This window comes from Ictalurus punctatus, chromosome 24 (assembly GCF_001660625.3).
Source record: "Ictalurus punctatus breed USDA103 chromosome 24, Coco_2.0, whole genome shotgun sequence".
NCBI lineage: Eukaryota > Metazoa > Chordata > Actinopteri > Siluriformes > Ictaluridae > Ictalurus > Ictalurus punctatus.
This window is the reverse complement of record NC_030439.2, coordinates 5,605,414-5,631,722: the sequence shown is the minus strand read 5'-3', so window position 1 is coordinate 5,631,722 and position 26,309 is coordinate 5,605,414. Positions and strand designations below refer to the sequence as shown.

General features: G+C 41.8%; 2 protein-coding genes across 3 annotated transcripts in view; one reads left to right on the top strand and one right to left on the bottom strand.

Moving 5' to 3' along the window:
* Positions 1–11,187, top strand: part of psmb2 (proteasome 20S subunit beta 2) — a 48,883-nt gene extending 37,696 nt beyond the window's left edge. The window contains 3 exon segments of the mRNA NM_001201236.2: positions 9,527–9,689; positions 10,698–10,747; positions 11,000–11,187. Coding sequence (NP_001188165.1) covers positions 9,527–9,689; positions 10,698–10,747; positions 11,000–11,101 — 315 coding nt within the window. The 3' untranslated portion in view covers positions 11,102–11,187.
* A 2,532-nt stretch (positions 11,188–13,719) lies between these two features.
* Positions 13,720–25,069, bottom strand: tfap2e (transcription factor AP-2 epsilon). Of its 2 annotated transcripts, none has more exons than XM_017454620.3 (7): positions 24,898–25,069; positions 22,218–22,664; positions 19,290–19,341; positions 15,936–16,167; positions 14,902–15,020; positions 14,519–14,657; positions 13,720–14,113 (listed from the first exon to the last, which is right to left on the bottom strand). In XM_017454620.3, the coding sequence occupies exons 1-7, from the start codon at positions 24,940–24,942 to the stop codon at positions 13,852–13,854; spliced, it is 1,296 nt and encodes a 431-aa protein (XP_017310109.1). In that variant the 5' UTR covers positions 24,943–25,069; the 3' UTR covers positions 13,720–13,851. The 2 variants fall into 2 exon arrangements, with proteins under 2 accessions (XP_017310109.1, XP_017310110.1); XM_017454621.3 differs by lacking the exon at positions 24,898–25,069 and adding an exon at positions 24,029–24,386.
* Between the last annotated feature and the right edge of the window lie 1,240 nt (positions 25,070–26,309).

The window sequence follows — 26,309 nt, the reverse complement described above, 5'->3', positions numbered from 1 at the left end:
CTCACCACATTTCCATCACACCTTTACATGCCTCCACACCTCTATACGCCTCACCACATCTCTACTACACCTTTACACACCTCACCACATCTCCACCACACCTCTACACACCTCCACCAAAGCTCTACATGCCTCACCACATTTCCACCACACCTTTACATGCCTCCACACCTCCACCACACCTCTATACGCCTCACCACATCTCTACTACACCTTTACACGCCTCACCACATCTCCACCACACCTCTACACACCTCCACCACACCTATATATGCCTCATCACACCTTCACCACACCTCTACAAACCTCCACCAAACCTCTACATGCCTCACCACATTTCCACCACACCTTTACATGCCTCACCACACCTCTACACACCTCCACCAAAGCTCTACATGCCTCACCACATCTCCACCACACCTTTACATGCCTCCACACCTCCACCACACCTCTATACGCCTCACCACACCTTTACACGCCTCACCACACCTCCACCACACCTCTATACGCCTCACCACACCTCCACCACACTTCCACCAAACCTCTACATGCCTCACCACACCTCCTCCACCCCTCTACACCCCTCACCACATCTCTACTACACCTTTACACGCCTCACCACATCTCCACCACACCTCTATATGCCTCATCACACCTTCACCACACCTCTACATGCCTCACCACACCTCCACATGTCCCACCACACCTCTACACGCCTCCCTTCACCACATCCTGCCCAACCACACCTTCTCCAAATGTCTACAGGCTTCACCACATCTCCACCACACCTCTATACGCCTCACCACACCTCCACCACCCCTCTACACCCCTCACCACATCTCTACTACACCTTTACATGCCTCACCACATCTCCACCACACCTCTACACACCTCCACCACACCTCTGTACATCTCATCACATCTCTGTACATCTCATCACATCTCCACCACACCTCTATATGCCTCACCACATCTCCACCACACCTCTACAAGCCTCACCACACCTCCACCAAACCTCTACATGCCTCACCATGCCTCACCAACCCTCCACATGCCCCACCAAACCTGTACACGCCTCACCACATCTCCCCTACACATCTACACAACTCCACCACATCTCTATATGCCTCAGCACACCTCCATCACCCCTCTACATGCCTCACCACACCTCCACCAGCCCTCTACACCCCTCACCACATCTCTACTACACCTTTACACGCCTCACCACATCTCCACCACACCTTTACATGCCTCCACACCTCCACCACACCTCTATACGCCTCACCACACCTTTACACGTCTCACCACACCTCCACCACACCTCTATACGCCTCACCACACCTCCACCACACTTCCACCAAACCTCTACATGCCTCACCACACCTCCTCCACCCCTCTACACCCCTCACCACATCTCTACTACACCTTTACACGCCTCACCACATCTCCACCACACCTCTATATGCCTCATCACACCTTCACCACACCTCTACATGCCTCACCACACCTCCACATGTCCCACCACACCTCTACACGCCTCCCTTCACCACATCCTGCCCAACCACACCTTCTCCAAATGTCTACAGGCTTCACATCTCCACCACACCTCTATACGCCTCACCACACCTCCACCACCCCTCTACACCCCTCACCACATCTCTACTACACCTTTACATGCCTCACCACATCTCCACCACACCTCTACACACCTCCACCACACCTCTGTACATCTCATCACATCTCTGTACATCTCATCACATCTCCACCACACCTCTATATGCCTCACCACATCTCCACCACACCTCTACAAGCCTCACCACACCTCCACCAAACCTCTACATGCCTCACCATGCCTCACCAACCCTCCACATGCCCCACCAAACCTGTACACGCCTCACCACATCTCCCCTACACCTCTACACAACTCCACCACATCTCTATATGCCTCAGCACACCTCCATCACCCCTCTACATGCCTCACCACACCTCCACCAGCCCTCTACACCCCTCACCACATCTCTACTACACCTTTACACGCCTCACCACATCTCCACCACACCTCTACCCACCTCCACCACACCTCTATACATCTCACCACACCTCCATGACCCCTCTATATGCCTCACCACACCTCCACCAGCCCTCTACACCCCTCACCACATCTCAACTACACCTTTACACGCCTCACCACATCTCCCCCACACCTCTACATGCCTCACCACACCTCCACCACCCTTCCACACATCCCACCACACCTCTTACACTCCTCCTTCACCACACCCTGCCCAACCACACCTTCACCAAATGTCTACAGGCCTCACCACATCTCCACCACACCTATATACATCTCACCACACCTCTATATGCCTCACCACACCTCCACCACCCCTCTACACCCCTCACCACATCTCCACTACACCTTTACACGCCTCACCACACCACCACTACACCTCTGTACGCCTCACCACACCTCCACCACGCCTCACCACACCTCTACTTTGCTCACCAAACCTCCACACGGCCCACCACACCTTCACCAAACCTTCACCAAACCTTTACATGCCTCACCAGATCTCCACAACACCTCTACACCCCTCACCACATCTCCACTACACCTTTACACGCCTCACCACACCTCCACCACACCTCTATACGCTTCACCACATCTCCAGCACACCTCTATACGCCTCACCACACCTCCACCACCCCTCCACCACACCTCACCAAACCTCTACATGCCTCACCAAACCTCCACACCCCAAACCAAACCTCTACACATCTTCACCACACTTCCACCAAACCTCTACACGCCTCACCCCACCACCAAATCTCTACACGTCTCACCACACCACCACCACCCCACCACACCTCCACCACCCCTCTTAGACGGCTCCCTTCACCACATCTTGCCCAACCACACCTTCACCAAATGTCTACACGCCTCCCATCTCCACCACACCTCTACACATCTCCACCAAACCTCTACATGCCTCACCACACCTCCACCACCCCTCTACACTCCTCACCACATCTCTACTACACCTTTACACGCCTCACTACATCTCCACCACACCTCCATCACCCCTCTATATGCCTCACCACACCTCCACCAGCCCTCTACACCCCTCACCACATCTCTACTACACCTTTACACACCTCACCACATCTCCACCACACATCTACACACCTCGACCACACCTATATACATCTCACCACACCTCCACCTCACCTCTATATGCCTCACCACACCTCTACACACCTCCACCACACCTCTATACATCTCACCACACCTCCATCACCCCTATATATGCCTCACCACACCTCCACCAGCCCTCTACACCCCTCACCACATCTCTACTACACCTTTACACGCCTCACCACATCTCTACTACACCTTTACATGCCTCACCACATCTCCACCACACCTCCACCACACCTCTCTATGCCTCACCACATCTCCACCACACCTCTACATGCCTCACCACACCTCCACCACCCCTCCTCACATCCCACCACACCTCTTACACGCCTCCCTTCACCACACCCTGCCCAACCACACCTTCACCAAATGTCTACAGGCCTCACCACACCTCCACCACACCTCTATACATCTCACCACACCTCTATATGCCTCACCACACCTCCACCAGCCCTCTACACCCCTCACCACATCTCTACTACACCTTTACACGCCTCACCACATCTCCAACACATCTCTACACACCTCTAGCACACCTCCACCACACCTCTATATGCCTCACCACACCTCCACCACACCTCTATATGCCTCACCACACCTCCACCTCACCTCTATACGCCTCACCACACCTCTATACGCCTCACCAGCCCTCTACACCCCTCACCACATCTCTACTACACCTTTACACGCCTCACCACATCTCCACCACACCTCTACACACCTTCACCACACCTATATACATCTCACCACACCTCTATATGCCTCACCACACCTATATGCCTCACCACACCTCTACACACCTCCACCACACCTCTATACATCTCACCACACCTCCACCAGCCCTCTACACCCCTCACCACATCTCTACTACACCTTTACACACCTCACCACATCTCCACCACACCTCTACACGCCTCACCACACCTCTAGCACACCTCCACCACACCTCTATACATCTCACCACACCTCCACCAGCCCTCTACACCCCTCACCACATCTCTACTACACCTTTACACACCTCACCACACCTCCACCTCACCTCTATATGCCTCACCACACCTCTATATGCCTCACCACACCTCTACATGCCTCACCACACCTCTACACCCCTCACCACATCTCTTCTACACCTTTACACGCCTCACCACATTTCCACCACACCTCTACACACCTCCACCACACCTATATACATCTCACCACACCTCCATCACACATCTATATGCCTCACCACACTTCTATATGCCTCACCACACCTCTACACACCTCCACCAAACCTCTATATGCTTCACCACATCTCCACCACCCCTCTACACCCCTCACCACATCTCCACTACACTATACCGTTAGAGAAGATTCTCTGCAGCTGAGAATTTGGGCAGATTATGGACATTTCAATAAGACAATGACCCCAAACATAAAGCTATAATAACTCAGGAAGGGCTTGCATGACCTAGCCAATCTTCTAGCATATCTTAACACATCATATGCTTATGCTTTTGAACAAACATTGATATTTTGTTCATACTTATAAGCACAAAGGCAAAAAAGGTGTGTAATGCCGTCTGTACAGGATTTTGTGGAGTTTTTTTGTGATTATTGTGGCCAAAATGCTTAATTTTGCTGCAGCGAAATTGCAGTTTCACAGTGACATTTGTTGGTAATGAGAACTTTTAGCTGTACTCGCGTTCAACCCACGTGAATCGGAGAGGGCTTTGGCTGAATGTGCGTTGTGATGACATCACATGAGTGCTTCATTATTTAAAATAATTTTTCAAATTGTCTTTTGTTGCTGTAAATGCTGTATTCGGTATGTTATTCTTCCAGTGCAGTTGAAACTTGCATCAAATGTCACCGCTGGATGTAAAACCATAAGGAATTATTTAGTTGTAGTTGATTAGATTAAACTACAACTTCATTTAGAATGATTATCGGTGTAGTTTATTAGATTAATCGATGATGTCGAAATGCATCCGATCGAATTTACAGATTCTATAGTTTGCAATGTCACTGCCTGAAGGTGTGATTGATTGTATTTTGCATTCCTGCCCCCAAGACCAGTGCTCAGTTGTTAACACTAAACTAATCTGTAAGCCGAATTCATGCTGGGCTGGCAGCGCTGCATCGCGCACCACTCGCTGTGACTGAACGAAGGCCCGTGTTGACGGTGATCGAAGACAGCTGTCAATATGTTGTGTGTCTTCATTGTGAATATGAGGTGTGATCCAAGTGTCTATGCTTTTGAGCACCTGTGTGTGTGCTCTGCAGCATGCTCCTTCCCATCTCAGATAGGCCCTTCCTGTGTGTGTGTGTGTGTGTGTGTGTGTGTGTGCACGCTTGCTCAAGCACCCATCTGTGTAAAAGGGCTGTCTACACCCCAGCCCTGTTGTCTGCTAGTTTTTGTGTTAATTTGTTAGGAAGAGTAGCTGCTGCTTGTCACAATAGCAGAAGGGAGAAAATAATTACAAAAAACAATTAGAGCATTTGTTGCAGGAGGGGCTGCAGCGGGAGAGCGAGCCTGGAGGGGAAGCAGAAGGCCTCGGGGGTATCGGGCCTCGTTCCCAAATCAACATGCTTCAGCTGCAGCACTTCTAGTGCATGGTTAGAGAAAGGCCTTTACTGGCTGCCTACCAGACTTTCCTCATAGGATTCATTTTAGCAGCGTGGTCTCTAGGGTTGGGTGTGGTTAGGCAATAAGCATAGTGAAAAACAATTATAATTCTTTTTATTCCTAATGCACAGATCTGAAAGATTTCTCGTCATCGCTGTTGGATTTGGCTTTTGAGGTTTAAAATGTTTTATTTTTAAAAAATTGAACCCTGAATTGCTTATCGGACATATTTCCACGTGTAAAACCATGATAAGAACGATGAGTGCTCTTATTTATATGTAGCAGTTTGATCCTGAAGTCGTCTCGGATTGATTATTGGACCTTCACATAATCTTCTATCACCTGACATCAGTGTGGAGGTTTGAAAAGGAAAATGTGTTCAGATAGATGTAATGCAGAGACGCACTTGACCTTGATGGCTGCAATCCTGTTCATGTCTATAGAGAACTACGGAGGTATTGTGTGCTGTACTCCGGGCTTTAGAGAAGAACAAACAAACAAAAACAACAACAGGGCCTGCAGGGGACTACTCTAGTCTACCTGCTAAAGCAAGAGAGAAAGAAAATGATGTTGGGTCACAATGCTGACCCAGAGTTACCTCTTTTAATTGCTCCGTCTACGTACTCGTATACGCCAGTGTTTTTTTGTTTTTATTTTTTTTTGTTACAGCCTTATCTCTGTTTATGGGCTTGGATGCATATGGATGTGATTACCACAGACAATAATTTCAGCATGTTTGCCTAGAACAGCTGTTGAACTCAATCATTAGGAGGTAGCTACGTAACATCATAACATTGTGACAAATAAAAGCTTTTGGAATGAGTTTGTTCTCATGTTGTTCGAGTTATTTAAGCTTTTCGTAAGGTTTTGTGGTAATCACATGTAGTCAGATGTGTACATTGGTAACCCACAAGATAATTTGTCATTAAGGCATTGTCACAAAGCAGCTTTACAGAAATTCAGGATATACATTTTATATTTCTAAATGTATCCCTAATGATCAAGACAGAGGCGATGGTGGTAAGGGATTAACTCCCTGAGATGACATGAGGAAGAAATCTTGAGAAGAATCGGACTCAACTGGGATCCCGTCCTCATCTGGCTGACGCCGAATAGTGCGATTATAAATAATTTCCTTCTGTAATTGTGTACTACATGGTCAAAAAGTGCAGTTGTGTAACAAGGAAATTTATTCTAGTTTTCACATGGTCTGCAACCCCAATTCCAAAAAGGTTGGGATGCTGAGTAAAATGTAAATATAACAGAATACAATGATTTGCAGCTCTCATAAACCTGTATATTATTCACAACAGAATATAGAAAACATAGCAAATGTTTAAATTGAGTAAGTGTACCGTTTTAAGGAAAAAAAATAAGGCAAATTTGAATTTGATGGCCGCAACACGTCTCAGAACAGTTGAGACGGGGGCAACACAAGGCTGGAAAAGTAAGTGTTACTGAAAAGAAACAGCTGGAGGTTAATTGGCAACAGGTCAGTAACATGATTAGTTATAAAAAATAAAAAAAGAGTATCTTGGAGTCTTTCAGAAGTAAAGATGGGCAGAGGGTCACCAATCTGCAAAAAAGATATGCATCTACAATTATTGACATTTCACACAGTGTTCTAACTTTTTTGGAATTGGGGTTGTATTTTGTCGAAGTTATCAACTGTTCACTGATGGAGACTTGAGTGCAAAACTATTTGTGGCAAATGCAGTTCTAAAGCTATCATAGCAATTGCAGTCCAAAGCCATCTTCGTGGTTTTTAAGTGGTAACATCCTCAATAATCTCGTGTATCTGTAGGCTGTCTGTGGGGCCATCCTCAGCAACAGCAAGTGGTTTCAATGTGATGAGAACTCAACCAGAAGTAGGGCATCAGGATGGATTAGGCAGGTCCGGGGAGCGGAAGGGGTCAGGATCACTGGAGTAGCATGTGTAGCGAGAGACCGAGAGAAACACAGTTTATTAGGTATGCTTAATGTCACATAATGGTTAAGGGCAATGTTTTTATCTTTCTTAAACATAAAATTCCTTCCACTGAAAAAGTAGTCCCAGTGCTGAAAAAATTCATGGCTTTAGAACCTAATTTCCAAATATGATTAACTTAAGGAATTTAGAAAAATGTTCAACATTTATTGGCAGAATTCAACAACTGCACCAAGACATCTATTATAAATGAGTTTCGAGTATACATTTTTTTTTTCTCCGAAATTATTGTTCAGTTTTGCTTAAGAGACAATAGACAGCTAATAGATAAGCCTTTCCAATCTACGCACAAATCTTTTAACTTCCAGAAATATTGTTGTGTCCCTAGATGCAAATAATTACTAGCACCATGTGTCATGTTGTTCTTTGGCTCGGCCACAGTTGAACTCGAGAAAAGACGCCAGGACGGAGGAAGAGAAGGTTGCCTTGGGCAGTCTGTGAGAGTGTGGAGGAACGCTGGAACAAACACACACACACAAGAAAAGGGAGGTGGAAGTGAAACCTCTCTATCTCGACTGTCCCCAAGCCATTTTGCTCCAGTATCCATATCAGGATGTATAGCCTAGAGTGCTGTTGGGCATTTGTATGCTCAGGCGCTAATATTTAATGGTCTGTTCTCTTGGGTGAGGTGAGCGAATTGCTGTTGTGTTAGGAACTCAGGTGGGGTATGTGTGAAACAGGTGTTGAGTTAAGAGAGAATGGATGTAGATGGCACTCCTGGGAGCTCTGCAGTTCCCCTGCCTGGTCTCTCCAACAACCTGGGCTCTAAACCCTCTGTCTACAGGGATACTCGCATGGAGCACAGCCAAGTTTCTCTAACACTTGCACTCCCAAACACACCCTCGAGAGTGTCAAAGCCAAGGCCCAAATCAGACTGCAGGCTTTAAGATGATATATGATATGATATGTACCTCTAGCATCTGTACTCCGTTCTCAACGTAACCTAGATGGCAGAAAGCCAGGTTCTGTTTCTTCCTGCATCGGGATGAAGTGCGAACCAGGTGAAGTTACTAATCTGTTCGGACACTGGCGCTGTTATTTCTTTACAAATGCAGCTCGGAGCAGTGGGAAGGGGGAAGCGTAAAGCAGGTGTAAAGGCACAGAGTTAGGAGACGGCAAAGCAAGTACGAAGGAAAGAGACTAAAGGAAGTTTTAATGAGCTCTGGCGTGGCTCCAGGGCATCGGGGCGAGGGTGGGAGGCTTGGAGAGGGGAGAAGTGGAAGGAGAAAGGAAAGGTGGGGAGGTGCTCCGAGCAGCGGGGGTGCTGTCATCCAGCAGATGTCACACTGACTGTGACACCAACGACCCCCCAGACCGCTTAACACCCAACCCGCACACACTCCAGCTTGCTTTCTCTCCCGTTTCGGCTTTTTCACACCCTCCCGTCTCTTTCTGACACTGGTTTTGATGTTGATAATGCTACTTCAGTCCTTGTTTTTTTTTTGTAATTTTTTTTTTTTGAATGCATTTAACTTAATTAAAACAGTGTTTTAACATTATAGTGAGAACACTGGAGCAAACTTTAACAATGATCTAAGGCACCTCGTATGCTTTAATGAGAAAGTGTGTGTGTGTATGTATGCGTGTTATATTTATTTATTTTATATATATATATATATATATATATATATATATATATATATATATATATATATATATATATATATATATATATATATAATATAATATAATATAATAAATTACTGTCTCTCTGACTTGCTGTTCCCTGTAGACTCCATACCATGTGAACCTGCTTTTGGCTGGTTACGATGAGGCAGACGGGCCTGCGCTGTACTATATGGACTACATGTCTGCGCTGGCTAAAGCCCCCTTTGCTGCACACGGATACGGAGCTTTCCTCACGCTGTCCATCATGGACAGATACTACAGGCCAGGTGAAACTCTTCTCTCCTCTGTTTTCCTGCTGTTACTGCACATCCAAAAATAAGAACTGGCCCAAACAAGATCTAAGTAAAAGTGCACATGTCTATAAACTATAACGACAAAGACCATAATCTTCATGGTGATGAAATTCAAATCATTTTATTGAGGAATTATTACGAGCGGTGTCATTCTAGTCATTGTCATTCGACAACCCCAAGACGGCACTAATGAACCAAACTACTGTGTTTATTTGCTGTCCAAGTGTGTGTCGATGCACGCTGTGAGATTTTGGTATACAGCCAGGTCCATAAGCATTTGGACGGTGACGGTGTTTGTGCTTTTGCGTCTGTACACCGCTACAGGGGGTTTGAAATTAAGCAATCAAAATGTGATCGAAGTGTAGACTTGACTTGTTCGCTTTAATTCAAGCTTCAACGTATTGAGAGTCCCCATGAACAACTACCAAATGCGAATTCAGCATGTGGGATCAACTCCAGACTTTTTATCTCTTTAAGCTGTCATGAAATGACGAAGAAACAGGCCACACCCGGCCATGAAACTGCTTATCACTCAATTATCCAATTACTTTTGACAGTTACCTTTGAAAATGGAGGGACTCTGTTATCTAATTAATAAATAAAAGGATGTTTCCTAAACGGTTGATGCAATATATTTTTTAAACCCCTTGAATTAAAGCTGGAAGTCTACACTTCAATCACGTCTTGATTGCTTCCTTCATTCAGATCCACAATCGTGAAATTAGCGCCATCGTTCAAATACTTATGGACCTGGCTGTACATACAAAATGAGCAACAAACTCATTTTGTTTGTTGTTAGTACCAGTCTTGACCAGGTACCACAACGTATACAACTTCTTCCTTTGGCGCTGACAAACGTTCCAGTTTTTCCAGGTTCCACTTTCTGCAATTGTTCTTACGCCTCTTTGTGTAAGTCATACTGCTCTTGTCCTTTAAGTGAATTATTTGGGAACTAAAACACCCCCGTTGCTCTGTGTGCAGATCTGACACGTGAAGAGGCACTAGATCTTCTGAAGAAGTGTATAGAAGAGGTAAAGTCTCATCACTCACACTCTCCCACACACTGCCACTTCTCATCTCCACCATCGTTCATGTCAGCGTTCTCTTCTACCTCTGTTTCTGATGGTGTGAATGGCAGCTTGGGCTAATGAAGTGAAACTGAGTTCTGTACAACATTTAAATCATTTAAGGCATTTTTCAGTGTTAATTGCCTTTTCCCCCTCCCCATGCACTAATGTGAATTTTATTCTTTCTTTTTTTTGCATTCTGTCTCTATTTCATAGCTCAACAAGCGCTTTATCCTGAACTTGCCCTCGTTCACCGTTCGTTTGATCGACAAGGATGGCATTCACGACATGGAGAAGCTTCTTGTGGGGGCAAAGTAACTGTCTACAGTGACATCTTCACACCATCACTCTTTTGTACTACATATCTGATCCTTTATGTTCAAATAAAACTTTAGGCCTGTTAAGTACCTTGTGTTTTGAGTTTTGTCGGGGGGGGTTTCCATTAAAAGCAACATTTCTTATTCTTATTCAATATTATTTTACCTGCATGTTACCACAATTAACAGGAAGTAATAAAAACCACCTTTAGCACTTATAACCTTTTGCCACATGTCAAACAGGGAGGTTTAATAAAGTTTATTAATAGAAGAGGAAGGAAAATTGTGAATTAATTAAATTGTAGAAACGGCAAATCTAATTAATTTTACAGTCTGTACAGTATTTCGCAGTGTTTCTTTGGGGGGGGGGTTCAAACTACTTGAATTGGTGAAAGTGCGATTACACGGGATTGGTTCGCAGTCATGTTTGTTGCTAAATGAGACCTTTTAGCTATATTCGTGTTCGACGCACGTGAATCGAAGATTTTCCAAATCGGCAGAAAATCTGCTGTAATTTTGAAAAACCGCAAGCTCGTCAGAATAGTGCGGAGTTTGTGTCATTTCTGCGATCACAAAACGAACAAATTCCTGACTGATTTTAACTTCAATACAGGCTGAATTGCTTAACGAATATCTTAATTTCCACTTGTCTACCAAAGGCTTTGGATGAATGATTGATTATTTTCTCAGTTTACTTGTTGCAAACAATGCGAACAGATCCTTTTAGTTAAGTTTCTAAATTGAGTACATGAGCAGGGCAGCATGTACCCAAGAAAATGAAGTTTCAGAACGCTTCAGTTGTAAAATCCCTGTTTTTTTTTTTTTCCTTTCTGTCCTTTGAACAAGCTGTTTGCTTCGATTCTGTGACTTTATACAACAGCTTGAATTCACTTACTGCATGTCAGGGAGTTGAAATGGAACTGGGACAAAAATAAGAGCTGCTCATCAGTGACTTTGATTGTGCTGCTGTTTCTCACCTTTTGCAGAGAAAGTATTTTTGTACTCTTCTTTATTTATGAGCTTGTGTGTGTGCATATCTTCCCTCTACAGACAGGTGAGATTAATAAACATTAAACAATCCCCCCTGAACATAACCGGAATCTGCAGGGAAGAGTAGCATATGTTTGCCTGCAGGCACAGAGATGCTGAATGGCATCTCCCGGTATGAGAGAGCGAGAGAGAGAGAGAAGATCGGGGAATTGACACTCGGGGCGTGTGAGCTGGTAGGGGGGCAGGTATGGAGGTGTAGTGCCCCTGAGCAGATGAAAAAGGTAGAGTGGCAGATGGAGTGAGAGAAGGACTGGAGGGGGATTAGCTACTCTGAGATTAGTTACTTGTGCTTGCAATCATGTCAGTTTTGTGCTACCTCCTGGATTACCTGCTGAGACTCTGCAACCCTTGGTGTGATCTGCTTTTAACACTTTTACACGAAAGGTTTGGATTGCGTCCATATAATAATCAAGAGGATTACCAAAAATAAATTATATTCGACATCAACATCGCTTATAATATAACGAGGAATATGTTAAAGAATGTCACCAGTATATGGATATACCACAAAGATGTCAGCCCTCATGTGGATTTGCTCTTCCTGTGTAGAGGCTGAAATTCTATTCAGAATTCCAACCTCTTTAATATGGAATTATTTAGTATTTCTATTGTGTTCGTTTTTTCTTGACCGATGTCTTGGTATGTGATTTCAGAAAACAGCATTTGAAAAACATCGAGATAGTAAAAATTACAAGAATTTTTAAAAATGTATTCCATCCATCCAGCCATTTTCCGTTCCGCTTATCCTTCACACGGTCGTGAGGAGCCTGGAGCTTATCTCTGGGAACTCGGGGCACAAGAAGGGGGACACCATGGACTCATCACAGGGCACAATCGCCACACATTCACACACTTTGGACATTTTGAAAATCCAATCAACCTACAACGCATGTCTTTGGACTGGGGGAGGAAACCGGAGTACCTGGAGAGAACACACAATCTCCACGCACATGAGGCAGAGGCGAGATTCAAGCCTCCAACCCCGGAGATGCGAGGCAAACGTGCTAAATACTGAGCCACCACCCTGCAAAAAACATGGTATGTTTTGTATGAACATGGTGAGGACAAATAAGGACTTAACACCAGAAGCATTAACCAGGCACAATCCATTATTTTCTTTTAACAATATATTACATTTACCTTCAAATACATTAATAATAATAATAATAATAAGGATAACATGGGTAATAAACATACAGTAGGGAGTACAAAAAGACAATATTTGCATTGTTTTTAAACGAACCCTCCCATCAGCAGAGTGCACCATCTCTAGCTGCCTTTCACAGCGCCTGTGGCTCGGTTTTCAATGAAACACAGGGCGAGTGCACAGGGGTGCTGTTGTGAATGTCCACCCCACAATCAAGAAAAGCGAGAAGCTATGATTTACATATTCTCTCTCTGTCTCTCTCCCTCTCGCTCTCTCTCTTGGACATCACATCCTAATAGCTCATGTAACACAGAGGTTGAATCAAATCCAGCAGCTGATTCAGTCAGATTCAGATAACAAGCATACACGCCCACACACATAAATACACATACATACACACACACACTCACTCTTTCTCTTTCTCTTTCTTTCTTTCTTTCTTTCTCTCTCTCTCTCTCTCTCTCTCTCTCTCTCTCTCTCTCTCTCTCTCTCCTAAAGGTTGGGGAAGAGCTCAGTCTCTGTCTTTGAGATGTTGCTGGATATGCAGCACTGCTTCATTTGCAGTGTTTGAGGTCTTTCTCCTGGTGGCCCTTGCCTCCTCCCTCGGCTTTGTCCAGCAGTTTGAGGGCCTCCAGCAGGTAGCTCTGGAAGGCGCAGAGGGCGGCGCAGATGGCCGGTGTGCCAAAGCCATGGGTGAGCAGGCTGAAGTGGGTCAGGCTGCCTTGAACCCCGGGCTCCAGGCACGGTGTCGGCCGACTCGCACCCAGCGGTGACCTGTCCTGGGACATGAGGTCAACAAACTCTTTGCAGATCTCCCTGAGGGCAAGGAGAAAATGAAGGTTAGTTCACAAATCAGCGATGGCGTTAATAAACCCTAGGGCTGTCCGAACAAAGGTCAAATTTACATAATATCTATGGTTTCGAAAGCAGAAAGCAGGTTTCTACTTTTCGTTGCATATTCTATCGAAACATCAGTCTATCAAAAGTTGTTTTTTTTTTATATAAAAAGTGCTCTGACATGCTAAATACATGTCATGTATGACATATTAAACATAATAATATGTAGTAAAGTGTTATTATTAAAGCATGTTTTCAGCAGCAGCTTAATGGAATCACTATTTTTCTGTCCAGCATCATAGGGTTAATACCACTAAGCCACAGTGCCGTAGTAAGAGCACTGCTGATGTTAAAAAGGTTAGTTCAGATGACACTGGGACTCACTTGGTGGCCAGGAGCATGCTTCGCCGTGTGGGTAGTTGGTCTGGATCACTCTGCCTGCATAAGTATTCTGCGGTCGCCCTTGCTGGGAACTCTGTCTCACACACGTAACCAAAGTCTCGTGCCAGGTGCACTGCCTCTCCTTAAAGAGAAACCATTTCAGATTAGGATTTGGCCTAACAGGCAGACTGGGAATATAAGCAGTGAGGTTACTGTGTTGTTTGGATAAGTGATTACTCTGTGTAGTGTAGTGTAGTGTAGTGCAGTGTGCAGTGCATTAGAAATAGTTTTATTTCATTCTGTCTATTCAGTGTCTTTATGTATCTTTATATATATGTGTGTGTGTGTGTGTGTGTGTGTGTGTGCGTGTGTGTGTGTGTGTGTACCTTCCACTAGTGCTGTGAGGAGTGTGACGTTAGCTGCCTTGCGGCGGCCGGCAGGAAGGTTGAGACCGATCTTCTCCAGACGCTCACGGAGGCAGCGGCCGCCGTTCTTTGACTTTGCTCTGAGGAAGGGGACAGAGAGATGTTTAACACTGCTGACATGCTCTCATTAGCAACTCTGACCAATTCACCTCTGTCTAGTTTATACCCTTATTTCCCCAGGCCTCCTCTCCCCCTTCCCCCCCATCCCCCAGATTCCTATTATTTAGCTTAGAGGCAAAATCCTTTCTCATTCATTAACCTTCAGTAATCAAGCAAATTACTTTTTTTGTGATGTAGTAAGTGGATAGATGCAAAATCTGAAAAGATAAAAATAAATAAAAAATCACATAGTTAAATCATTCAAAAAACACATGTATGTGATGAATTTCTGTACAGCTGGACCACAATGCTATTTCTATCAGTCAATACTAATAATGAATAACAGATCAGTTACACTGTGAGTTACTGTGTGTGGGCCTATATTATAATTGTATGATGTATTAACATGTTCTTATTTAAATGTTTGTGTTCAAGTGATTTATATAATCACGCTTTATCTATATTAGAACATTCCTGGCTGTTTATTAATGTATAAGCCATTAACTTGTTTTCTCTCTCTCTCTCTCTCTCTCTCTCTCTCTCTCTCTCTCTCTCTCTCTCTCTCCATTTCTGTTGTCTCGAGGGTCAAAAATGTTTGCCGCTATGTTTAACAGCAGAGAAAACGAGTGGTGTCCACTGCTTAAACGCAGTCTTTCTGCACTGGGAAGGAAAAAAACCCAGATAAATGGGTTCATTTATCACAAACTTTGACAAATGACAAGATGTTTCTTCATGTAAAATAAATCTGGGGTTTAAAATTCAATTAAGCTGCTTTATTTGAAGGGTTTTAGTGAAGGCGGATCATTTTCGGCCCTTAGGACAAGGGGAGCGTACATAATGTTAAGCTTACACAAGGGTTAATATCCGATTATGTCTTGGCTCTGTCTGTCGCTCACCTTCGCAGGACTCCTCCTAGCAGCGATGCGTTGAGACACTCGGGAGGAGACAGTCTCCTCTGGACTTCCCCCACTGTCACCTTGTACTTAGACGTGGAGCTGAGGAGGGACAGGCGTCCAGGCACTGAGCAGAAGACCTCAGCAGGGTTGGACACACCACCCAAACCCAAACCATCCTTACCAAAGGACAGGACAGACAGAGCAGAGCCATTCAACTTGGACGGGACGGGAACTAGAGAGAGACAGAGACCGTGACAGGAGGCATATTAGATTCATGTCAGAATTCTGCTTCTACCATTGTTTCCCCATGCTGTTATGAAAAATGTAGAAGGAGGTAAGGAAAAGTAGGACGACTAACAGGAGCAGCGGGTTTTTACCTGATGCTAATGTCACTATGCTCTTTTAGTTCAACTTCTCACCTGGTTTGATTGCTTTTTCACTGTTAATGTTTTTTTTTCTTTCCATTTTTAATTTTCACATTTATATGTCAGCTCTTCAGTGAGAAATTAGATGTTATTAATTTAAAAAAAAAAAAAAAAAGAAGCATTCACAGCTTTTTACACAGCTCGTGTCGCACATTGACTTTCATTTGCACTAAATTAGTGATTCAGTTACAACCATGACACAAACTGACAATCTGGTATTAATCAAATATAACACAACTAGGAATAAATTAGGTAATTATTATAAACTAGATGTTATGTCTGAGAACCTTCTCCAAGCCAGGGGTTTCCTGTCAAAAATGCTTAGGCTTTTAAACTCCATTCCAATAGAACGTGAGTCGTATGGACTTTTACATTGAGCTCAATCGTATTTCTTGCAATGCCTTAAAAAACAAATTAGTTTCCAGAGAATTTTTCTTGGGGGTATGTCCTACGTCCTGCCAAGGCTACCATCTTTCTCACTCCTTCTCACAGTTACTGTAGAACATGCATTTAAATAAACTAACAGGCATCCAGCATTTTTTTTCACGTTCATACACAATCACTGTACACAAGAACAATATTGCAGAATAATGATGAACAGATAAATAATGTAGAAGCAGTGAAACTGAGGATGTTCAGATGAACTTTGTCTATTGGTTGGTGTCTTCAATAATGACCATTTAGAAGAAGCTTTTAAAGTAAATGGTAAAGTGTGATGACTGCGTACAATCGTACAAAAAGTTCAGGGGCTCATTGGATAGTTGAGCACTCTTCGCGTTCTAAAACGTTTCTACTTGGAACCATCTCTGACAGTAAAATACTCTCCTGCAGGATTCTGTACAAAGAAATCCATCAGAAGGTGCTTATATTTAACACTCTTTACTAAGAGTTTAAGATTTAGCAGTCAGTATGATCTACCAATAATGCACACGCTGGTCAGAACCTAGAACCCACCTGCTCCTAGCTCTGGTTTTGACTCTGTCAGTGGCTGAATTAGAGACGTGTTTAGCACACAGCGCCATGAAGCTTAGATAAAGGGCTTCTTTGGATTGACTCTCTAGGGGTGCCCTTAAAGGTGGAATCCTATAACAGGGGGCTTCTCTTTCAAAGATTCTGAACTTTTTTCAAACGTTAGAACCATTAACCGTAAAAAAAAACAAAAAAAAAAAAAGAAAATACGTAATACGTGACGCCTGGCCAAGGGGACTTTTTTTTTTGTTACATTGGTGGAAATCTCAACCCATCATTACCAAAGGTATTATATTTAGGATTGAGTTATTAACTTGTTTGACTGGTCACTGGAACTGAATGGATTTAATCCAAACCTCAAACAAGTACGTCTTTAAACTTTATTCTGTTGGTAGAAAGTTCAGAAATAAAAGTTTTAAATAGTCAAAATATTATTGTACACATTTAACAAGCCTAATATCTGTCTAGTTGGACTATTTTTTTTATTTATTTTTTTTTTTAATGTACTGAGGAGTCTTTGGAATTTATTTTGCATTTATAAGGCCCCTGGCTGCAAAATGCATTAAACCCTATTGTGTAGAAATCATTCTTTTATGTGCTTACTTACAGTACTGTGCAAAAGTCTTTTTGTTTTTTAAAACACAATTTTTGTCTTACAGGTTTATTTTATGACTTCTGCATTATTGAGTCATTATTGAGTCAAAAATTTGATTCCAAACGTTACTTTTCCAACAAAATATTAACTGTTACGGGAAAATGTTTGTATGGCAGTGAAGAAAGCAACACATTACATAATAACACAAAAAAATCATAATGAAGTCTGTCCGGTTTTATACGCAAACACAAACAGGTATGACCGTCGAGGTCAAATCTGCTCAGACAAACTGACCAGCTAATTTCATTATAAACCTGCACAAAGTGTACCTGAGACAATTCTGATGCATTTTGAAACAGCTAAGGCTTGTTATACTTAATATTGATTTGTTTAGTTTATTACTGTTTCCTGCTTTTAATCGTGGATATTTTTATGTACAATTGTTTAATTGCATTGTTTTTGAAGGCATCTTTGCTTTATAGCATTTCTTTGCATGTGCCTAAGACTTTTACACAGTACTCTATATAGGAAGTAAGGCACTCAAAAATCAGGCATGCAGCATTGGTGTATTTATTCTCTCCGGGTGTTTGTGTGGTGTCCTGTGTGCGCCTCTGTGTCTCACCCTGCTGTGATGGCCAACATAAGCAGCCTCTATTCATAACGCAGCTGTGTGTGTGTGTGTGTGTGTGTGTGTCTAAGCGCTCTGCACACCTTCGGTTTATTCATATGGGCTTTAGAGCTTCTTATCCCCTCTGAGAATCTGCTAAACCCCTGAGAGCACTCCGTAACTGAGCCACAAACGCATGAGTTAAGATGGCATTTGTGTAAAATACATGATATCTGCAGAGCTTGGAAACTTCTGAGAGAGCATAGAGCCGGAGTTTGTGCGTGACCTATAAAATCCAATTTCTTGGTATTTCAGTGGAAAGATCACACTGTGAATTCATCATAACTCTTCTTCATCACCCCTCCTCCTCACTGAGCTGGTTTCTAATCCCTCTTTTTTTCTCTCATATGACCATGAACAGTTCATTAAGAGTTACTGCCTTAAGGGTGAACTGAGCGTTGGATGGTTTCTTGACTTCACATGAAACGACACAGCTGAATTATTTTGTGGTGGGGATTCTCTCTCTCTCTCTCTCTCTCTCTCTCTCTCTCTCTCTCTCTCTCTCTCTCTCTCTCTGTGTATTTTAAAAATGATTTTTATTTCTATTTCTAGTTATCCTCAATCAACAATAAAAAAATATACATATATATTGTTGTGTATGTACATATACATGTATGTATATATGTATGTATGTATGTACGTGTATATATATATATGTATGTATGTATGTACGTATATATATATAAATTTATTTTTACCTTTCTTGATAACAGAATGATCCAAGATTCCCAGGGATGTTTCCTCCATACCCTGTTAAAAAAACAAAAACAATAAAACATTTAATTGTGTTTTTGTTTCCCACATTCAATCTCATGCAGATTATTAGTCATTTATTAATATGCATTTGTACATAAATTACAAAAAATAAATAATTTGCTTATTGTTCTAATGCTTGTTGAAAATACCGTGTAGTATAACCTACGTGGTAAATCAGTAACGGCTTGTGTTTTTTGGGGAAAAGATTAAGCTAATTTAATTAAGCAAAAATTATAAAGATTAAAAAAAAGAAAAGAAAATAAGCTGCTATTACTCATATATTTTTCATCCGAGGAGTAACATGCAGTGCTGATTATATAGCTGTGCTCGGAGGATAAGCTCTCAGAGTTAATAAGCTTATAGAAAAAAGTCAGAAAAAAGCGCGACAGAATCAAAACCTCAGATTCTATTTCATACCGACACAGCTACAACAACAGCAAAAAAGATTATTTTTTTAATTGATAAAAAAAACATTACTATGAATTAAAATGTAATCATACCGAATTTTATTCTATTTTAAAATAGCGCCAAATTTTGTGCGTCATTTAAATCGCGCCATTTAAATAATTGCCATTTAATAATAATAACAGGCTAATAATAATAATAATAATAATAATAATAATAATAATAATAATAATAATAATAATAATAATAACAATAGTAACAATTTTCTTTGATATTTATTTGATTATGTTCATAAACAAGTTCATTGTGAACGTGGTTTCAGTTAAAATATCAGGATAAAATATCATTTGTTGTCCAGTCTGCGTTTTGAGAAGTGGGGCAAATAGTGTTTGCAGAATTAAAATGTTGCGCATTGAAATGGTCTCCCGCAGAGGAGAAAAAAAACTTTTTGTTGACCTCAACTGCCTAAATAAATCGATTGGATGCGCTCAGTTGTCAAACAGAAAGTGATTGAGAGCAGTTTGATCCTGCACCTGCTCATGTTAAAAACCTATGAACTGAACCCAAAAGAAAAAAAAAAACAACCAACAGTTTCCTGCTCATATCGATATAACTTCCCGAACACTTTCATTACACCATGAAGCCATGTTTATTTACAAATATATGGAACACTTTTATATGTTCACTTTGCACTTTTTCTGTGCAAATAATCAAGAACCATTCAATCAGTTTATGAAGTATAGAATTAAATGATGAAATTGTTGAAGTCACGTGACCGACGCTGCGACTCAGATACGGCAATGCTGCCGCTTTCTACTGGCTGCTGTACCACAACTGGGCTACATTTCATTAGTAAATAATTGGTCTCGTGTGAATCAATTCATTGGATAGGCTTAATTAAAATAGAATTGTGCGCAGTTTTGTTTTGTACACTTCGTACAAAATAGAAAGTGCATTTCACTATAGGTTTACAGGAATCGCCATTTTTATAGCTTTCAGAATTCGTGGTAGCAAATGGTAGGAATGTGAATGTGATTATGGGATTAATGTGGGATTATGGGAGTATGTGATTGTGGGATTAATGTGTGATTATGGGAGTATGTGATTATGGGATTAATGTGTGATTATGAGAGTAATGTGTGATTATGAGAGTAATGTGTGATTATGGGATTAATGTGTGATTATGAGAGTAATGTGTGATTATGGGATTAATGTGTGATTATGAGATTAATGTGTGATTATGTGAGTATGTGATTATAGGATTAATGTGTGATTATGGGATTAATGTGTGATTATGGTAGTAACATGTAATTATGGGATTAATGTGTGATTATGAGATTAATGTGTGATTATGGGAGTAATGTGTGATTATGGTAGTAACGTAATTATGGGATTAATGTGTGATTATAGGATTAATGTGTGATTATGGGAGTAATGTGTGATTATGAGAGTAATGTGTGATTATGGGAGTATGTGACTATAGGATTAATGTGTGATTATGGGAGTATGTGATTGTGGGATTAATGTGTGATTGAGAGTAATGTGTGATTATGGGAGGATGTGTTTATGTAATTAATGTGTGATTATGGGATTCATGTGTGATTATGGGTGTAATGTATGATTATGAGAGTAATGTGTGATGATGGGATTAATGTGTGATTATGAGAGTAATGTGTGATTATGGGAGGATGTGATTATGTAATTAATGTGTGATTATGGAATTCATGTGTGATTATGGGAGTAATGTATTATTATGGGAGTAATGTGTGATTATGGGATTAATGTATAATTATGGGAGTAACATGTGAGTATGTGATTATGGGATTAATGTGTGATTATGGGAGTATGTGATTATGGGAGTAATGTATAATTACGGGAGTATGTGATTATGGGATTAATGTATAATTACGGGACTGTGTGATTATGGGACTAATGTATGATTATGGGAGTAATGTATTATTATGGTGCAATGTGTGATTATGGGAGTAAAATGTATCATTTTGGGATTAATCTGTGATTATGGAAGTTAAGTGTGTGATTGTGGGTGTAATGTGTGATTATTGGAGTAAAATGTGACCACATCTGAAAACATGTGAAAGCGCATTTCAATATCTTATGCCCTGAAATTGCACGTCGAATCTCAAATGCACCACGTGACACCACGTGAATAATATGTGATAACGTGAAAAGAACTGCGCGCGCGAAAATAAAGGAATTGTGAAAAAAATGAAACATAACATGAAAAGCTCCTAAAAAATCATCCTATATTTGAGGAGTTTTACGCATACACTTAAAAAAAAAGTTACTCACAAATGATAGGGAATAATAAAGATTTGATAGAACTAATGTTAATCTTGCTGGACTCAGGTGAGATCCGTGTTTTTCGATCTCCTGTATGTTTTTTTTTTTTTTTTTTTTTTTACACTCGGCGGTAATTCATTTGAACGTGTTGTGTGAAGACTTGCCTGCAGTTCGTCAGTTCCATGCTGAGCCGCGTGCACACCGAGCGGCGCGTCTCCCAGCGCGCCCGCGCCTGCTCCGTCTCCGAGCGCGTGCAGGAGACGCGGAACACCGGGGTATTCACGCCGGGGCTCGAGGCTCAGCGCGCGGTGTGGCTGCGTTAGGACTCCCGCGTCCTCCGGGTTGCGGCCCCGCGGGGGGTGCCAGGCGGCCTGCTGGTGCTGATGCAGGGAGCTGATGGACTGGTACGGGTCGGCCAGGTGCGGGTATCCCGAGTCCTGAGCCTGAGAGTAGGAGAGAGACGCCTGCGGATACGGAGGAGGGAAGTAGGGCGGCTGGAAGTCCGAGGCCGGAGTGTGGCACAGCGGAGGAGCCGCAGAGTAAGCCGTCTGATTCAGAGAGCAGAGCTGAGACAGTCTCGGTGAGGAGCCAGAGAGCCCATCCGAGCGCTCCTAAACAAACAAATAAACAAACAAACAAACAAACAGCATTCTAAACTTTTTTCTTTTTAGTTAAAAAAAAAAAAGTATATACAAAACCGTTAGTTTGTTGTTGGTTCTGTTTGTTGTTGCATTGTTTGACGAGGAACTAAGAAAAAAACATTTCACTACATTATATCACATAAAGAAAATAAAGATCCAAAAGTTTAATAGGAGGTTGTTTATTGGGGTTCGGAATCCCTGAAAAAGCCTGGCTGCAAAGGTGTTTAAAACATTAATATTTCCTAAAAGAGCCACAATTAGACAATAATAATAATAATAATAATAATAATAATAATAATAATAATAATTATAATAATAATAATAAGACCCACATAATGCTTCTATTAAAATTTTTCATTTACTATTTTATCATACGAAGTAAAGGCTACAACATGTAGGTTAAATAAAGTAGTGGTAACGATTTGGTTGTTTAGTTGTATTTACATCCAATAGGAAATTTCAAAAAAGAAGACTAACAAATATAAAAACAAACAAACAAACAAAAAACAACAACAACAACCAAAATGGCACGTTTGAAAAACAAAACCCCAGTTCAACGTATTTACGCACTTCTTTTAAAAAACGGGTATTTATTAATTTATTTATTTAATTATTTTTCTTTACAGAAAATGAAAAAGATGGATATGTTACCATTATCGTTTCCATTTTAATACAGATAAAAGTTTTTAAGCTGAAACGAAAAAAAGCATTCTTCAAAAAATATATAATAATAATAAAAATAATAATACATTTTTCCTGTTCTTGCGCATTTAACAAAAATAATCCCCAGCTCTATAATGAAAGAGTGTTGGACCACACGGTGCTTCCAGCCAGCGCAAAATTGATTTCCTGACAGTGAAATCAATTCTGCAACCATAACACAAGTGATCAGTGAGCACGGATTTATTTTGTAATATCAATCCTGAACTACTTTTTTTCCCCCCCGATTGCATTTCCAAATATCCTCCTGGAGCCAGCACACAGTGAACGGGCTACAAGCTGTTTAACATTTCCTGCAAACATTTCTGAGTGATTCTTGAATGTCCACAAATGCACAGATGTATATGTTAGATTATTCCAGCTCCAATGTGTCACCCTGATCTTAAAGCGTATCTTAAAGCTGGAAGCATCTGTGCGTTAATCTAAAACCCACTTGGTATAACAGCGCGTGACTTCCGTACACAATAATTGCTTTGACGCATTATATTTGATTAACATGGCATTGATGTACGCAGTAGAATAAAGCAAAGTCAATGCACCACCTGCACTTTCAGTGCATATAATTGTATATGCGAAAATACAGCATATATGCATATAATTACTACTCCACTCACCATCGCTGAGTAGGTGTGCACTAACATGGGGATGTAGAGGACAGTACAAGTGGTCGGTGGTGAAAGTTGGCTCTCTGTCCACTTCCTCGAAAACGAACAATCAGGGGAGTTCACAAACTCATCTACGTGCTAGATCCATGCAGACAGGCCTGAGTGTGCGGAGTGCCGGTGTTAGGAGTGCTGTGTGTGTGTGAGAGAGAGATGCGCTAATGTTCAACTCTCTCGGACTGTGCGCAGTGTGCGCTCTTATATCTTCACCACAGCTGGGTGTACTATACGGGGGAGGGGTCGTGTGGACCACCTTAAAGAGACCTTATGCGTTTGTTTCAACTATATTCACTATTTATTCATGAAACCGATTCAGATTTTAGGGCAAGTGTCCAATTTAAAAGCAAATTAAATACTTAGCCTATATAATATATATATATATTTTTTCTGTTCAGACGCAAATGATCATAAATAGGTCTATCTGGCACATTTTAGAGTTTGTTTAGAGTTCATTTTTCGGATAAATTATTATTATTATTATTATTATTATTATTATTATTATTATTATTATTATTATTATCATCCAGGGTGTCCCCCACCTTGTGCCCCATGCCCCCTGGGATAGGCTCTAGGTTCCTCACGACCCAGAAAGGATACAGAAAATGAATAGATGGATGGATGGATTATTATTAGGCAATTATCTTAAAAGTGCCATTAGCCTCTACAGTATAAACAAAAGTTATGATCATTCTAAAATTGCTTTTCTTCATTAAAGATATGACCAACAGTTTTGGATGCCATTATCGCATTCCCTTAGACATCTGAAACAGATGAACAGTTTTATCTACATGACTGTCAGATTAAACTGACTGTTTGCTTACCTGGACACAGTAGGGATCCGTCTTCGTCCGGGATTTCCACAACATGTTGCTTATCCCTTTTTAAGTTATTGACTGCGATGCTCGGGTCGGTAGAGAAGTGGATATTTGGAGCTGCAGGTTGAGCAGTGTGTGAGGAGACGTGTGAGGAGAGAAAGGCGACACTCAGGACTTTTATGAACACAAAGAGAGACGGGACATGGAAAGGGGGCGGGGGGATGGGTTAGAATGACACGGGGTGAAAAAGTGGGGACACAAGAAACACCTGCTTAAACCATGGGCTGTGTCCCAAATCATAGAGACTACTACAGGGTGGGTTTGCCTGCTTCATTTATTTATTTAGTTATTTTTAATGCAGTTAGTTATGACCTTATTTATTTTTAACATGATATCAGCTGTGACATTTTATTTATCCATCAACCTTCCGTACTGCTAGGAGACCTTGGACGGCGTGCTACAATCGCACACCCGTTCACACACCACAGACAATTTGGAAATGCCAATCAACCTACAATGCATGTCTTTGGACTGACGGAGGAAACCAGAGTACCCAGAGGAAACCCCTGAAGCACATGTAAAGGATATGCAAGGTCTGTGCACAAAAATACACATTAGTATGTATGGTATGTATGTAAGTATGTCTAGCTTGACGGTTAAGGCTCTGGGTTACCGATCGGAAGGTCGGGGGTTCAAGCCTGTTGGGCCCTAGAGCCTGAGCTCTGACCCCAACTTCCTGACATGCTGGAATATGTGAAGAAAAAAATAATTCGCTGTGATGTATATGTGTATACATTAATAATAATAATAATAAGGATCCTAACTGTAAACACTGGAATGTGTGAACAAGAGTGCAAAAGCTGTGTGCAGTTGTAGTGTCTGAGCAGTCCTCTATAGACATAGGAGAGTATGAAAAGCAGATGAAGTAACATTTAAAAAAGTAAAAAATACCCCAGCAACAAATAAATTACCATGTGGTGTGTAATAAATATGATCAATATATTGCACAGTCACAGGATTTAGATTTTTTTTTACTCTATCAAATATCACCAGATATTAAATGAAAACCTGACTGCCTCTGCCAGAAAGATTAAAATGGGCCATGGTTGGATCTTCCAGCAGGACAATGATCCAAAAGGTCACATCAAAATCAACACAAAAATGGTTTACTGACCACAAAATCAAGATCCTGCCATGGCCATCCCAGTCCCCTGACCTGAACCCCATAGAAAACCTGTGGGGTGAACTGAAGAGGAGATTCCACCAGCATGGACCTCGAAATGTGAAGGATCTGGAGAGATTCTGTATGGATTAATGGTCTCAGATCCCCCGCCCTGTATTCTCCAACCTCATAGGAGAAGACTCAGAGCTGTTATCTTGGCGAAGGGAGGTAGCACAAAGTATTGACTAAGACGGTA

Bases quoted from the DNA above. Each gene is read 5' to 3' on its own strand.
- tfap2e (XM_017454620.3), bottom strand. From the start codon at position 24,942: ATGTTGTGGAAATCCCGGACGAAGACGGATCCCTACTGTGTCCAG. The intron at 16,168-19,289 runs GTAAAAATAAAT...GTCTCTCTCTAG, and splicing joins TCATTCTGTTATCAAGAAAG to TTCCCGTCCCGTCCAAGTTG. The intron at 14,658-14,901 runs GTACACACACAC...TTTCTCTTTAAG, and splicing joins CCTCACAGCACTAGTGGAAG to GAGAGGCAGTGCACCTGGCA.